Source organism: Eublepharis macularius, chromosome 17 (genome assembly GCF_028583425.1).
Source record: "Eublepharis macularius isolate TG4126 chromosome 17, MPM_Emac_v1.0, whole genome shotgun sequence".
In the NCBI taxonomy this organism is placed as follows: Eukaryota; Metazoa; Chordata; class Lepidosauria; order Squamata; family Eublepharidae; genus Eublepharis; species Eublepharis macularius.
In genome coordinates this window covers 34217271-34234530 of record NC_072806.1, presented here as the reverse complement: position 1 = coordinate 34234530, position 17260 = coordinate 34217271, and the positions used below count along the sequence as shown (strand labels likewise).

At 50.5% G+C, this 17260-nt stretch overlaps 1 protein-coding gene across 4 annotated transcripts in view; it reads left to right on the top strand.

Annotated features, from left to right (window-relative positions):
* BCAS3 (BCAS3 microtubule associated cell migration factor) overlaps window positions 1–17260 on the top strand; it is a 745665-nt gene that overhangs the window by 231921 nt on the left and 496484 nt on the right. For all 4 annotated transcript variants that reach the window (XM_055001162.1, XM_055001161.1, XM_055001160.1 and 1 more), the window contains one exon: window positions 6284–6417. In XM_055001162.1, the coding sequence (XP_054857137.1) occupies window positions 6284–6417 (134 nt within the window). The remainder of the gene's footprint in view (window positions 1–6283; window positions 6418–17260) is intronic.

The window sequence follows — 17260 nt, the reverse complement described above, 5'->3', positions numbered from 1 at the left end:
GAAAAAATCAAATGCATAATTATGGGATGGGGGAGATTTGTTTTGGCAGCAGTACTTGTGAAAAGGATCTAGGGTCTTAGTAGATCGTACAGTGAATATGAGTCAGCAGTGTGATGCGGTAGGTAAAAAGACAAATGGGATTTGGGGCTGCATCAAGAGAAATATAGTGTCCAGATCAGGTGAAGTGATGGTATCACTTTACTCTGCTAGTCCTCACTTGGAGTACTGTGTTCAGTTTTGGGCCGCCCAGTTTAAGACGGATATTGACAAGCTGGAACGTTTCCAAAGGAGGACAACACAGATGATGAGGGGTCTGGAGACCAAGTCCTATGAGAAAAGGTTGAAGGGGCTGGGTATGTTTAGCCTGAAGAGGAGACTACTAAGAGGTGATATGATAGCCATCTTCAAATATTTGAATGGCTGTCACCTAAATGATGGAGCAGAGTTGTTTTCTGTTGCTACAGGGGTTTGGACCTCAATAGGTTAAAATTAAATCAAAATAGTTTTTGGCTAAGCTTTCCTCTAAGCTTTAGGTTAGAGCAGTTCCTCAGTAGAACAGGCTTCTTTGGGAGGTGATGGACTCCCCTTCTTTGGAAGTTTTTAAGGCTAGAAGGCCATCTGTCAGCAATTCTGATTTTATTGACTCAGTATGAATTTAGGCAGCTCCTGAGAGGGAGAGCAGGAAGGGATGAGAGAGTGCTAGGCTCTCATGGCCCTTTCCTATTTGTCCAGGGTAATGCCGATCACCGCTTTGGGGTCTGGAAGTAATTTTCTTCCAGGCCAGATTGGCCAGGGAGATTTATTTTGCCTTCCTCTGAGCATAGAGCAAGGGCCAATGGAGAAATGGGGGTGAGTAGGAAAGGTGGCTGTGAATTTACAGCATTGTGCAGGGAGTTGGACGAGATGACCCTCGGGGTGCCTTCTGGCGCTGTATTTCTATGTTTATATTTTCTGACCAGATTTCCATTAATCATGTGCAGGTCCAGATGAAGGTTGTGCCATATGGATTTTTTGGGGGGGGACCTACATATGTGCCTCCTCAGGGGCTTCCTGACATGACAATAGTGGAGAGTGCAGTTTAATTACTTTGCCGACTAGGACCCCGTCCCTCCGTGGAGATTCTTTGACAGACTTTCTGTGGTTCGCTAAAGTTGGCAGATCCACCCAACCTGGCAGTTAAGAAGGAGCATTTTACATGAAATGGGGATGGGGAACCATTCAATGTTGTCTGACCTGCTTAAGGAACCCTTGTGACTTGTAGGGAGTACTGGGAAGTATTGTGCCAACTTCACCTCATGCAGGAATATGGTCAGATCCTTCAGGCCTTGCTGTTGCTTTGCATGAACTGAGAGATCACTCTAAAAGACACCTTGCACTATCCCATGGCTGCACATTACAAAGAAAATTGGGGGCCTTTAACTGAAGATGGCAGGGACTGAACTTGGGACCTTCTGTGTGCAAAGCTGGTGCTCTGCCATGATCTTTCTCCAATCCTGTCTTTATTTATTTATTTACAAAATGTGTATCTTGCCTTTCTGCCTAACAAACCATCTCTGCTTTCTCTTGCCTGGGATGCCCCATGGATAGGTTGTTGTGAGTCAGTTGCAACTTAATGGCACATCCTCTCTTTTTCTGCCAAGCAGGACCACCAAGGCAGCAAATATTTAAAAACAAAATGTTATAAAACACATTATCAAATCAGTAAAAAACAACCATAAAAACAGGGCAGGTAGGAGAGGTAATTGAGGGAACACCAAACTAAACAAAAAAGTCTTCATTCACTGGTAAAAGAGAGTGATGGAAATATTTCTTCCAAGCTCTAGTATTGCCTGCTGCTGCTCAAAGTGGCAGTGGAGGATTTTTTTTTTAAAAAGCATCAAATGAGTGTGATGATGCTGGCAGGTAGCTCTAGGAATTACCTCCCCCCCCCCACCCGTGGCACAGAGTGGTAAGCTGCAGTACTGCAGGCCAAGCTTTGCTCACAACCTGAGTTCGATCCTGGTGGAAGCTGGGTTCAGGTAGCCGGCTCAAGGTTGACTCAGCCTTCCATCCTTCCAAGGTCGGCAAAATGAGTACCCAGTTTCCTGGGGGTAAAGTGTAGGCAACTGGGGAAGGCAATGGCAAATCACCCCATAACAGAAGTCTGCCAAGAAAACATCGTGATGCAATGTCCTCCCATGGGTTAGTAATAACTCGGTGCTTGCACAAGGGACTACCTTGACCTACCTTACCTATGGAAAATTATAGAATTTCTGGTGATTCTTAGAGCCACCTGCTGTCACTTCTGGGTTTTCCCTGAAAGTGATGCTGTCACATCCATCATGCTGCTGTTTTTCCTCCTCAAGTGGTGGTGAATAACAGAAGCTCGGGGTACGGGATTTCACATCTTGACTGGGGGCTGGGCAGCTCAAGTTTGTCCTTATAATGTACTCATATGATGAAAACCATATCGAACTCCCATAAACCCAAGAAAAGCTGCACAAAGCAGGTTGCTTTCATTGTTAGAAGCACAGGTCTGGCCAAACAAAAATGGTCTCAGAACTCCTGAGGTTGGCTCACAGCTCAGATGTGTTTGATACTGTATACGTGCAAAAACATTTTCTTGCAGAAGAGTGGAAATTACGATGCTTTGGCTCTGTGAAGAAGGGGAAAAAATTTGTGGGGATGATGCCAAATTCAAACAAGCAATTTAAGAATGGTTTTCTTGGGCAGAGTCAATAGCAATTTTGTCCCTTCCAAGAGTTACAGACAACTCACCATATACATGATAATTATGTTGTATTTGGAGACAAAATGTAATTGCAGAGAGTGGTGAAAATAAGACGCTTGACACGGATTGAATGCATAAATAATTCATAATGTGTTCTACTTTCACAGCTTTTCTGATTTGCCGTGAAATGTACAAAATTCCTAACTTCTGTAGTTTCAATGTCCAGGAATTCAGTTAGTGAGTTTCTAATGAATATAAAATTTGCGTAGATACATATTTTCTCCTTCATTTTTGCGGTGGCCTGGAATTTGTCAAGAACCTTAGCTTCCTTTAAAAAAGTTAAGACTGCAAGCTCTAAATGGCTTTCATTGGCAGAATAATCAACTGTGAAGCTTTAGTTGATTAATTGACAATACTTTTGGGCCAATCAGTACCTCTCAGCCTAACTCAACAAGGTTTAATGATTGGGGAACAATGACAATATATATACTGCCCTAAGCTCCTTGCAAGAAGGGTGGGATAAAAATATAATACATCTGTGCAAATAAATTACAAGATTTTTATCCTGCCTTTCCACTTAAAGTGGTTGATGAGCAAATCAATTTTACCTAATAAACTCAAATGTATTATAATAAAAATAAGACACTATGAATAATCAACTAGAAAATGCAGGGCTATAAAACTTGTAATGATCTGCTAGTAAATGGAGGGGTGCTCCTCCCTCTGTTGCTGGCAAGAGATGTTGTTCAGTGACCTTGGCAAGGTGATAACTGCGAGTTCCTAACAATGCCCAACAGCAAACTGTAGGTTTTACTTACTAAAATATCTTATTTTATTAATGATTAGTGGGAGAGGACCAATATGGATATGTGAAAGGAAGATATATTGGACACCCCATAAGAAATGTGATCAATGCCTTATACCATGCAAATAATAAGAGAAAGAATGCACTACTGAAATTAGATGTTTATAAGGCATTTGATTCATTAAATCATGGATATCTTTTTCAGGTATTAAACAAAATTGGGTTTAAAGGACCTTTTATGATCGCATTAAAAGAAATTTACAAAGAAGGGAAAGCCCTGATTAAAATTAACAATGGACATACCAGGGAAATATTAATTCAAAGAGGAGTAAATCAGGGATGCCCACTATCTCCAATGTTGTTTGTATTAGCTATGGAACCTTTGGCGGACAGAATTAGGAAGAGTGTTAGAATCAAAGGCTATAAAGTAGGCAAGGAAGAAATTAAACTAAATTTATTTGCTGATGATGTACTATTAGTATTAGAAAACCCTTTGGAAGCATTGAGAGAGCTTATGATAATTTTAGAAGACTTTAAATCATATTCAGGATTAGGAGTAAATATTAAAAAGTCTGAATTAATGCTTAGCAGGATCGACCAAAAGGAACAAAAGGAAATAGGTAAATTAACAGGTATGAAATTAGGAGCAAAAACGTTGAAATATTTGGGAGTGATAATTACAAAAAATATTAAAAATATGGTAGGAGTAAATTTCAAATTAACATGGAAAAAATAGTAAAAAGATTAAAACAATGGGAGAAAAACATTTAAGTATATTGGGGAAGATAAGGGCAGTTAAAATGTTTATAATACCCCAGATGTTATATTTATTTCAGGTACTCCCGGAAGAGATATCTAGGAAGCAATTAACTATGTGGGGCCAAACCATTAAAAAGTGGGTATTTGGTTGTAAGGAAGCCAGACTACCAAGAAAAGCGATTTACTCACCAAAGGAAGATCTAGGGTGGGGCATTCCACAACTGGAAAGATATTATGAAGCTTTCCAATTAAGGATGATATTGGAAATTGATGGTAAAAGTTTGGATAAATGGGTGAGATGGGAAGATAATCTAAATAAAGGAGTAGGTAAGTTTGGAATATTTACAACAAAGGTGAAAAAGGAAATAGAGAATTCATTAGGCCCACGACAGACAGCATTAAAAATTTGGAATAAGAAAAAAGCTACCTGGTTGCCAGTACCTTCAAAATGGAATCCTATTGAATCCTTAAATGAAGCATTTAAAAATTTTGGAACGGATTTTTGGGAGGAATTAAAGCAGAAGGGTTTATACAGAATGAAAGATTTTTATGATTCACAAGGAAATTTGATTCCAATGCAAGAAGTATTGGAGAGTGTGGGAAACCAACCTCGGTTAAAGATTATGGGGTCTATATAATTTTATGAAACACAGGAGATATAGTGAAATAGTAAATATGGAAGACAACCCATTTGAAAAATTATATAGTATAAAGGATGTCAATAAGAAGGGTATAGCAAGGAAATTATATAATTTAATGAATAAGGATAGAGAATATATGATCAGGTTGATAAAATCTAAATGGGAGAAAGAGCTAAAATTAACAGATCAGAAGATAGATAAATTAATGAGAGATATAAGGGTAATAAAAATGGAAAAATTTAAAGAACTGGAGATGAAAGTAATATTGAAATGGTATCGGACTCCCTCCCAATTATCCTATATGATCAAGGGAATGAAATCGGATTGTTGGCATTGTAATAGAATAAAAGGCTATTATGCTCATTTATGGTGGGAGTGCTCTAAAGTAACAGTCTTCTGACAAATGATATTGGGAAAGGTGAAGGAGCTTTGCGATGCTGAGATAGATTTAAATAGGGAGATCCTATTTATGGGCATCTGGGGGAATAATAAAGTGCAGGAAAACAGACAGCACTTGTTAAAAGCCATGATTATAGCTGCCCATGCTGTAATAGCGTATGGATGGAAAGATGCCTCTAAATGGACTTCGGAAAGATGGAATTGGTATTTATATGAATGGATCCAATCAGATATTTTATCGATACTAAAGGATAAGACATGGGAAAATAAGACATTAATGATAAGGAAGAAATGGTCTAGATATATAAGATTGGTAAGAGGGGGAGAGACCAACCAAATTATATTAACGAAACTCCAAAGAGTGTGCTCATGGTTAAAGATATAAAGCAGATAATTCTTATGGTCGTTCCTCTTGGCGGGGTGGGGAGAAAAGGGGAAAAACAAGTTTGTATCGGATGTATGGATAGTCAAATTTATTCTATGTGTATATGTACATGAAGTATAGATTGTATGTGGAGGCAATATAATGCATACATCAGTACAATAAAAACTTTTTAAAAAATTATGGATGATTTACTCAATTATAAGGTCTTCCTCCTATCTATTATCTCGGGAAGGTATCCCTGATGAAGACTTGGGAAAAGGCTAGTTTGTTTTAATTTAATTGGTCAATCAGTCAATCAGTTTAAAAGCAATTATCAACTAAAAACAATATGTTTCTAGCCCATATAAAAATGCTTCATAGTATTTCCATGCTGTTTCCTCCTTCCCCCTCTTAACCCCTTTCCTTACCAGCACAGCTGAATATTAATTACAGACTCAAACAATGGGTGTAAAATAATTGATACAAACCTTCAGCAAATGTAATTTGATATCCTTTATTTGCACTGAATATTTAGCACTAGCATTTATTTGATTGTTGGCCTATTTTGGTGCCAGTTAATTCCACGTCTCTTTCCTTTCTTCCAGGCATGCTTCTGGTCACAACAGACACGCTAGGCCACGATTTCCATGTGTTTCAAATTCTGACCCATCCCTGGTCGTCTTCCCAAAGTGCCGTCCATCACTTGTACACGTTACATCGTGGAGAGACCGAAGCCAAAGTAAGTGGCACTTCAACCTCAAGCCATGTTGGCACATGGGAGGCAATGTGGGCGTCCTTGCCAGTGCTTTTCTTGCCATAAAGTCAGAGGCCAGTCACATCAGGTGGATTCATGTGTTGGTTTTTGGCCATCTTGTGAATAAGATATCCCAGCATTGGCAAGGAAATGTACAGTTCATCTTCGTTCTTCTGTGCCTCCACACATGGGGACTGCGCAGGCGCAGGCCAGCCGCCGGAGAATTTTCTAGAGCTTCCATGGCTCCGAAGGGGCCGTTTGTCGCGCGCCTCAGCGACCGTTTTCCCGCCCAAACGGTCACGTGATCCTCCAGCGACCAACGGCCCCTTCCCTCAGTTCTCTTCTTGCCGCCGCTTGGAGAGAACGTGAGCTTCGTTGCTCTGTGCTTTTTTGTGCTTCGTGCTTTATTCTGACTGATTGCTTGGCTTTTGACTTCGGACTTCGTGACCTCGACTATTCTTCAGATCTCGTTTTGGACTTTGTTGTGGACTCGGTAATTTGACTCGGACTGTTTTTGACCTTCCTTTCGCGTGCCCCTGAAGATGGCCTCAAAGGCTCTCTTTAAGCATTGCCTCCAATGCCACACGAAAATGGCCAAGACCGATGGCCATGAACTGTGCCTGTTTTGTTTGGGGGAGACCCATAACGTGTCGGCCTGTAAGATTTGCCAGGGCTTCACCAGCAAGGCCCGGCAGGAGCGCAAGGCCCGACTGAACTCCTCCCTGTGGCAGAAGGTCATGTCCGGAGGCGCTCCGTTGCCCTCCCCCAAGGCCGGCCCTAGCCCCTCTGCCGAACGGCATTCAAGAGCTGGCTCAGTGGCCTCCGCGAGGTCGGGGTCGAAACCGCGTCCCCCAAGTACCTCGGCGTCGAGAGCGGCCTCTCCAGCGCAGGGACCGGTGCGGCCGCCCCGTAGCGCGTCATCTACCAGGTCGGATCCGAGACCTTCGTCGGAACCGAGGATCCTGGTACCGAGTCCCCGGTCGGAACCGACGGGATCGGTTCCGATGAAGCCTAAGAGGTCGAAGCCGAGGTCCCCTTCGAAGGCGAGGAGCGCGTCGGTTCCGAGGTCTTCTTCGGAACCGGCGAAGAAGAAGAAGAAGACCAAGCATCATCGGTCGCCGCGTCCCGCTCCTCAGGAGGAGGTCATCGTGCTTCCTCACACGCCTTCCCCTCATCTGGGCTCCCCTGAGCCAGAAGGCATCTCCGTGCCGGTGCCGGATCCAATGGCCTTCGAGACGGTGCCCGCAGAGTTCTCGTCGGGGCCGGATCCGAGCCCGCACCGTCGGAGCCGACCATCGCTTGCCCTTCAGTCGCCGAGGCTGGGACCGAGCCCGTCTCCTCGTCGGAGCCGTCCGTCGCCTGTCCGTCCGTCTCCACCTCCGGTTGGTCGTGAGCGGCATGGTTCCGGGGACAGTGTCCGATCAGTCCGGTCCACTGCGTCCCGGCATCGACAGGCTTCCTACCTCCCCTCGCCATACCGTTGCCAGTGGGAGGGGGCACCTACGGGCTTCTCCGTGTCGGAACCGAGGCCTTCGACATCGAGGTCGGCGTGGGCTCCCCCTCCACTCCGGGCTCAGGAATCCGAGCTCGGTTCCGGTGAGGAGGAAGTGGAGAGTTTTGGCTACCAGTCAGAGTCCTGGTCCGAACTGTCGCCGGCTGAGGAGCTAGTGCCATCTGCGGACTCGCCATTCGAGGATCTCCGCATCTACGCCGACCAGATGGCAAGGATGGCCCAGGCTCTAGAGATGGATATCTCTTCGGCAGTCCCCCAGACCAAGGACAAGCTCCTCAAGCGTATTTACGGGGATAATCCGGCGTACGTTGGGTTTCCAATGCTCGAGGGTATTGAGGAAATCGTGGAGAAGGTATGGCAGGTGCCCTGTGATCAGCCTCCAACATCCAAGAGGATTGAGCAGCTCTACAAAATCAAGCAGGGCACCTGGCCGGCGTTGGTGAAGCACCCTCCACCTTCCTCTTTAGTCACGGAGGAATTCAACCCCCGACGGTCGGGTCACTCCTCGGTGCCTGCCGATAAGGAGGGCAAGAAGCTGGATGCCATGGGTAGGCGCCAGTACATTGTCTCTTCACTGGGTCTGAGGATCGCCAACTACCAGACCATCATGGCAGGGTACCAACTGTACCTCTGGGAGAAGTTGGCGTCCTATACCCGAGACCTCCCGCCTGAGCAGAAGGCTGTGGTGTCCCTGCTGCAAACAGAGGCTGTCCGGCTGTCTAAACAGCAAATGAATGCTGGGAGCCACGCTGCTGACACTGCTGCTAGAGGGATGGCTTCGGCGGTGGTCCTCCGGCGCCACTCTTGGTTGCGGTCTACGGCCCTGTCCCAAGAGGTGCGTTCCAGGGTGGAGAGCATGCCCTTTGAGGGGGACTCGCTGTTCTCTAAGTCCACCGACGAGACCCTGAAAAAAAAAAAGAGGACAGGCAGACGGCGCGGTCCTTGGGTCTGGCTCCTGCAGACAAACCCACCTCCAGGCCACGGTACGCTCCCCGTTCCGGCCCTTACCACTACCAGGGCAGATACCAACAGCAGCGGCCGGGTTACCAGCAGTATCCTGCCTATCAGCAGCGGCCTTACCCTCCCGCACAGCAGCAAAGGAGGCGTCGGCCCTTCAAGCCTTGTCCGGCACAACAACCGGCCCAGCAGAGGGATCAGCAGGGCGCCGGGAGGCAGTACTGACGGGTCGCGCCAGCCGTATCCCCGAACTTTTCGGACAGACTTAGTCCACTCCTCTCTGAGTGGGAGTCAATAACATCTGACTCATGGGTCTTAACGATTGTTGAACTGGGATACGGGCTGGAGTTTGTTGAGCTGCCTAGGTGCAGTTCACCCCTGGCAGCTGTCAATAACACTATGGCCGAGCTGGATGCGGAGATCGTGTCGCTCTTGGCCAAGGGTGCTGTGGAAGAATTACCCTATGAGGACTCTGTAAAGGGTTTCTTCTCTAGGTTCTTCCTGGTCCCTAAGAAGGATGGGGGCTTACGTCCCATTTTAGATCTGAGGGGCCTTAATGCCTTCCTCAAGGTGACCAAATTAAAAATGGTTACGTTGGCGGCTGTGATCGCCTTGCTGAAACAGGGGGATTGGTTTGCGGTTCTTGACTTAAAAGACGCATACTTTCACGTGGGCATACGGAAGGAGCACAGGAAATACCTGAGCTTTGTTTACCAGCATAGGGTTTTCCGGTATAAGGTGCTCCCCTTTGGCCTGTCCACTGCCCCACGAGTGTTCACTAAATGTGTGGCCCCTGTGGTTTCCTTCCTACGGGAAGAAGGCTGTACCATCTTTCCGTACCTCGATGACTGGCTCATCGTGGCTGAATCGGAGTCTAGGCTGGTGCAGGACATTGGCTTGGTACTTAGCACTTGCCAACGCCTGGGGCTCCTGGTGAACTTTGAGAAATCCAAACTGGTGCCCAACTGCAAGGTGTCCTACATTGGTGCACTTTTAGACTCTGGGGAGGGTAAGGCTCTGCTCCCTTTGGAGAGGGCTCGGTCCCTAAAGGGTCTAGTGTCCATGTTTAAAAGGAACCGATTCCAGTCTGTGCGCACTATCCAGTGCTTACTAGGGCATATGGCAGCGGCCACCTCTGTGGTGCCTTTCGCTAGGCTGCGTATGCGCCCGCTCCAGAATTGGTTTGTGCGGAGGTACGATGCTCTGCTGCACCCTCCGTCCCTCAAATTCTCTATTCCGAGGGTCATCCTCTCCTCCTTGGACTGGTGGCTGTCTGATGACAACTTGTTTAGAGGGACCCCCTTTGGGTATCAGCACCATGACGTCACGGTTACCACTGATGCCTCTCTGTTGGGATGGGGGGCTTACTGTGGTGATGTGTCTGTGCAGGATGTCTGGTCTGAGAGGGAAAAGACCCTCCATATCAATGTGCTTGAACTAAGGGCCATTCGTTTCGCACTTGTGTCTCTTACAGCACTGCTGAGAAATCGTCAGGTCTTGGTGCAGACGGACAACACGACTGCCATGTACTACGCGAATCAGCAGGGGGGCACAGTGTCCATGGCCCTATGCCGGGAGGCCACACTCACTTGGCAGTGGGCTATCAGGAACGGCGTGTCGCTCCGTGCGATACACGTGGCTGGGTCAGACAATGCCCGGGCAGATGCCCTCAGCAGGGTCCCTTTGCTGGACCACGAGTGGGAACTGAACGTAGAGTGCGTTGGGCCGATCTTCCAGATGTGGGGTCATCCAGTGATAGACGTGTTCGCCACTGCGGCGACCACCAAGGCCCACACGTTCTGTTCCAGGGCAGGGAGCGACCCCCTCTCTATTGGGGATGCCTTCCAGTTTACGTGGACGCAGGGCTTGCACTACATGTTTCCTCCGTTCCCCTTGATTCCCAGGGTCCTGTGCAAGATAGAGGAGGACGGGATGGACTGCATCCTGGTGGCCCCCTTCTGGCCACGGCAGGTTTGGATCGTCGTCGTCCTTCTGTGCAGCCCCACATTGGGACTGCGCAGGCGCAGGCCAGCCGCGGAGAAGATTCTTTTAGCTTCTAGAAATGTGACGGGGACGTTCGGGCCCACCGCGCATGCGCGCCGGTGTTCCCGCCAATTTTGAAGTACAAGTACCCGAACGTCCCCGGCATTCCCTCAGTTCCTTTTTCGCCGCCGTTCGAAAAGGTTCTTTAGCTGTCGCTCGTGTCTTCGGACTGTTCGTCGCTTGTGAGTTATCGCTTCATCTTCTGGGACACGTCTCCACCATGTCCCATTCCTCTCTATTTAAAAAATGCCAGCAATGTGGCACTAAAATGACCCACTCGGACGGTCATGACCTGTGCCTTATCTGTTTGGGCGAGGGGCACGTCGTGGAGCGCTGTAAGTTCTGCATGGCCTTCACCCCGAAGGCGCGGAACGACCGCAAGGCCAGGCTCCGAGCCTTCCTTTGGGACGCCAACCTTCTGCCGCCCAAACCGTCTGGATCGTCCGGGAGCAAGCCCAGCTCTGTCGCTCCCTCGCCGGCTCCGCGTAAGTCGCCGGAACCGCTCCCCTCGGATCCGAAGGGCCCGCCCGTTCCGGAGAGCTCGACCGCCTCCGGTTCCGTGAGTGTTCCGTCCACTCGGAAGGCGAAGAAACGCGCTTCGTCGAAGCCTTCTTCCAAGCCTTTGGCCACTGCGGCTTCTTCGGAGCCCCCGCCAAAAAAGGCAAAGGCCAAGTCGAAAGCCAAGGGCCGTGCTTCATCGCCGGCCCCGACATCGTTGGCTGGTTCGCCTCCCAGATCGGCCCCTCCTGCTGAGGACGTCAGGAGTCTCCTGCACACCCCTTCGCCTCCTCGTACGCCTCCTCCGGTGGTTCCGGACGACTATGAATCGTTCCCCTGTTTTTCGGAACCGTTCCAGGAGTTTGAACGCTCCCTGCCATCTGCTCCGGTCCCGTCGGAGGCCTCCGTTCCGGCGCAGCCACTCTTGTCGGTTCCGACACCGTTTCACCGATCCGTTCCAGTGCCTGCTACTCTACCTCCTTGGCAGCCTGTCCCGGGCTTTGGGAACGTGGCCTCCTGGCAAGATTTCGTGGCGTGGATCCAGCAGTCCGCCCCCTTCCTGCCTGGCCCATCGGCGCCCTTGACCTCGGTTCCGGCGCCGTCGACTCTGCCACTTGCTCCGCCTGCTGCCCGGCCGCATCGCCATCTTTCGGCTCCCGAGCCTCGTACAACGGTTCCGACGGAGCACCCTTCGGTTCCGACGCACACCCCGGCGGTTTTCTCTGACTCCGAGGATGAAGAGGGCCTGGTGTCTCCATCAGAGTACTCCTCGGACGCAGCTTCCGACCCTTCCCCTGATGATGCTGTGGGGGAGCTCCGTTCGTCGTCTCCTAATGACGACTACAGAGTGTTCGCGGAGCAGCTAGTCCGGATGGCCGCGGCACTGGAGCTGGATGTCGCCTCTTCCACCTCGAAGCCAAAGAGCAAGCTGCTGGAGCCGCTGTACTCTGGCTCTCCTGCCTCGGTGGCGTTTCCCCCTGTCGAGGATCTCGTCGACAATGCCCTCGCGCTCTGGCAGACCCCTGCTTCCGTTCCGCCTACGGCCAAGAAGGTCGAGAAATATTATCGGCTCAAGCAGGAGGATTGCCCTTACCTCTTCACCCATCCGAAACCCTCTTCCATCGTGGCCGAGGAGGGTCAAGCTCGGTTCCGACGCGGTTCCTCGTCGGCTCCGTCGGATCGGGAGGGCAGAAAGCTAGATGGCATTGGTCGGAAGGTGTATTCTTCGGCTTCCCTGGGGTTCCGTATCGCCAATTTCCAAGTGATAATGGGCTCCTACAATCTCTTCTTGTGGAAGCGTCTATCCTCCTACCTCTCTGACCTTCCCGACGATCGCCGTGCCTTGGTCAAGGCTCTCCAGGCCGAGGCATTCCGGTTGTCAAAGCAACAGATGACAGCTGGCAAGGACGCCGCCGACTCTGCTGCACGTGCGATGGCATCCTCCGTGCTCTTGCGTCGGCACGCCTGGCTTCGATCTACGGCCCTGCCCCCCGAGAAGAAGGCCAAGGTCGAGGATTTCCCGTTTGAGGGTCCCCAGCTCTTCTCAGAGAAAACGGATGAGTCCCTTTCCCTCATGAAAAAGAACCAGCAGACGGCCAAGTCCCTCGGGGTTGCGCCTTCGGTTCCGCAGACGGGTCCGAGATATCGGTACGGCAGGTTCCGGTCCTATCAGTCACCCTACCAGCAGTTCCAACAGCGCCAAGGAAGGTTCTCCTCCGGTCAATCCTATGGCCACCGTTCCTACTCTGGCCAGCAGCGCCACTCTTCGAGACGCTCCGGCCGGTCCAAGGGACGACATCAGCCTCCCTCGCCCAAGCCCTCGACTTCGGCGCAAAAGCCCACGGTCTTTTGACTAGACCAGGACGCTTCCCAGTTGGCCTGCAAGGACACTGTTAATATCTTGTTCTTGGACAGGCTACGGCCTTTCTTGCCCCATTGGCGACTCATTACTACGGATAACTGGGTCCTCTCTATTGTGGCCCGTGGTTATAAGTTATCGTTTACCACTGCACCCCCTCTTTCGCACCCCCCTCGTTGTGCTTCTTGTTGTAATGTTGTGTTGCAAAATAATGTTTTGGAGTTGGTTAACAAAGGTGCTGTCCGGGTGGTCGATGTCTCTGCTTCCCCTTGGGGATTTTATTCGAGATACTTTCTTGTGGATAAGAAAGATGGGGGGTCTCGTCCCATTTTGGACCTTCGGGCCCTTAATACTTACTTGAAGGTGGAAAAGTTTAGGATGCTTACTCTGTCACGAGTATTGGAACTCTTGGAGTCAGGCGTCTGGATGGCCATTTTGGATCTCAAAGACGCCTACTTCCACATTTCCATCTTTGAGGGCCACAGAAAATACCTCCGTTTTACCTGTGGAGGCACTGTCTATGAGTACACAGCCTTGCCCTTTGGCCTGGCCTCGGCGCCCAGGGTGTTCACTAAATGTATGGCCACCGTGGTGGCACATTTACGGTCTAGTGGCTGTTTTGTCTATCCATATTTGGATGATTGGCTCCTGGTGGGTCCCTCCTCTGATTCCCTCCGGGCCTCTATCGCCCTCACCTTGTCCGTGCTAGACGGCCTGGGGCTAGTGGTCAATTTGGGGAAGTCTGTGTTGTCCCCAGGTACGAGCATTAGGTTCATCGGGGTCCACTTTGACTCTCTGCTGGGCCGGGCTTATCTACCCCCGGACCGCTTGAGCAGGCTGTCCTGCCTGGCCCGCCACTTCGTGCATAACCGGTTCCAAACTGCCCTCCTGATTCAAACCTTGTTGGGCCTCATGGCCTCCTCCACAGGGGTGGTGTGTTTTGCACGCCTGCACATGCGGCCTCTGCAAAACTGGTTTGTTCGGGTTTTCAACCCCCTCGCTATGAGTCAACACCGTGGGTTTTCCATCCCGAGGGTGATACAGCGGTCCTTGGTGTGGTGGACTGTCCCTGAGAATTTGTCCAAGGGTTGTCCTTTTGGTCCCTTTCTGCCGGAGGTCACCGTCTTTACGGACGCTTCCACTCTAGGCTGGGGAGGGCGTTGTGGGCGCCTGTCTGCTCAGGGTGTTTGGTCCTCCCTTGAGGTGAACATGCACATTAACCTCTTAGAGCTTAGAGCGATCCGTTACTCCCTTGCTTCTTTTGCAGATGTCATTCGGAACAAGAGGGTGCAGGTCCTGTCGGACAATACCACAGCCTGTTACTATCTCAACAAGCAGGGAGGAACGGTCTCGCTCAAGCTCTGCAGGGAAGCGACTACGCTCTGGAACTGGGCCATTACCAACAACGTCCTGCCCAAGGCCGTTCATATTGCGGGGGAGAGCAACACAGCGGCAGATGCGCTGAGCAGAGTGTTTTTGCCCCAACACGAGTGGTCCCTCAACAGGGCTTACCTCCATGTGGTTTTCCGCATGTGGGGCACCCCGCTCATCGACCTCTTCGCCACAGCCCACAACGCACAGGTTCCCCTGTTCTGCTCCCGGGCCGGGATTGGCCATCGTTCACTGGGGGATGCCTTCCAGATACCCTGGTCTCCAGGGCTCTTTTATGCCTTCCCGCCCTTCCCACTCCTTCACAAGGTCCTGTCCAGGATCAGAGCCTGCCGGACCCATTGTATCCTGATTGCCCCTCGGTGGCCTCGCCAGGATTGGTTCCCCCTTTTACTCTCCCTGTCACAGGGGCGGTGTCTCCCGCTTCCACACGCCCCAGACCTGCTACTCAGGGACGGGGTGTGGCATCACGATGTGGCAGTGCTAAATCTGACTGCCTGGCTCCTCTGCGCCCCAGACTAGGCCTCTCTGCTAGGGTGCTTAACGTGATCTTAAATGCCCGAAAACCGTCTACCAGGTTGTCCTACCAGAGGAAGTGGTCACGTTTCTCTAGGTGGTTAGCCCCCAAAGGGGTTTCCCCTTTCACTTGCCCGCTGCCTGTCATTCTGGACTACCTCCTGGACCTGTGCTCCCAAGGCCTGGCGTTCTCCAGTGTTAAGGTGCACATGGCTGCTATCTCTGCCTTCCATGAGCAGATTGATGGGAGGACTGTGTTTGCGCATTGGCTGTCCAAACAGTTCCTGAAGGGCCTACTAAAGTCCTTTCCTCCTAGGGCCCATCCTATTCCTCAGTGGAGCCTGACCCTGGTGCTCTCCCATCTGATGCTCTCCCCTTTTGAGCCCCTGTCTACCTGTCCCTTGCCTCTGCTCACACAGAAGGTGGCCTTTTTGGTTGCAGTCACTTCCTCCAGGCGGGTTGGGGAGTTGTCTGCTCTGAGGTGTGACCCCCCCTTCCTGCAATTTTTCCCCGGTACGGTCATGCTCCACACTAGTATGCAGTTCCTGCCCAAGGTGGTTTCAAAATTTCACCTGCGTCAAAAGGTGGTCCTTCCTTCCTTTTTTCCTACACCCTCTTCCCCAGAGGAACGTACTTTACACACATTGGATGTGAAACGTGCTTTATTGTTTTATTTACATCGCACCAAGTGTTTCAGGAAGTCTCCTGCCTTGTTTTTATGTTACTCTGGCCCTCGCAAGGGCTCGCCAGCTTCTGCCCAGTCCATCTCTCGCTGGATTGTGTCTGCAATTAAACTTTGTTATCAACATGCTGGAGTCCGGTGCCCGTTGTCGGTTACTGCTCATTCTACTCGAGCACAAGCTGCCTCTGCTGCCTTCCTGCGAGGAGTGCCACTCCAGGACGTCTGCCAAGCTGCAACGTGGTCTACCGCTGACACTTTCATTAAACATTATTCTGTAGACGTGAATGCACGCCGTGAATCCGCTGTTGGCACGGCTGTTCTGCATTCTTTGTTCACATAGACACTCACACCCGCCCCCATTGGTGAGATGCTAGCTATTCTCCCAATGTGGGGCTGCACAGAAGGACGACGACGATAAACAGGGTTTCTCACCTGTAACTGTTGATCGTCGAGTCTCTTCTGTGCAGACACACATTCCCTCCCGCCTGCCCCGCTGTGAGTGCTTGGTTTACTCCATTGTTTCTCCGGCGGCTCAGGTGAACTGAGGGAATGCCGGGGACGTTCGGGTACTTGTACTTCAAAATTGGCGGGAACACCGGCGCGCATGCGCGGTGGGCCCGAACGTCCCCGTCACATTTCTAGAAGCTAAAAGAATCTTCTCCGCGGCTGGCCTGCGCCTGCGCAGTCCCAATGTGTGTCTGCACAGAAGAGACTCGACGATCAACAGTTACAGGTGAGAAACCCTGTTTTTCCCGAAGCTCCTGCGGATGTCCCAACGGACATATGTGAGTCTGCCCCCTCGGCAGACTATCCTACAAGGTAGTATTCTTGGTGGCCGTAACGTCGGCCAGACGGGTCAGTGAGCTGTCTGCACTGCGGTCTGACCCTCCCTTTCTTGTGTTTCATCCCAACAAGGTGGTCCTGCGTCCCTGCCTCGGGTTCCTGCCCAAGGTGGTGTCCGCCTTCCACCTCTCGCAGGATATCTCACTACCTGCGTTCTTTCCTCAACCTTCCTCTAAGGGGGAAAAGGCCCTTCATTCCCTAGACTTGAAGAGGGCCCTAGCCTATTACCTGGATAGGACGAAGGAATTCCGCACCTGTCCTCACCTGTTTGTATGTTTTGGGGCCAAGGACAAGGGTAACAGGGCTTCCTCGCAGACCCTGTCTAGGTGGATTGTGACGGCCATTAGCAAGGCCTATTCCCTGGCAGGGGTGGCTTGCCCGCTTCATGTCAGAGCCCACTCCACGCGGTCCCAAGCATCCTCTTCGGCACTCCTCAGGGGGGTGCCCCTGGTTAACATTTGTAAAGCAGCCACATGGTCCTCTGCAGACACCTTTGTCAGGCATTACGCCGTTGATGTCAATGCGGAGC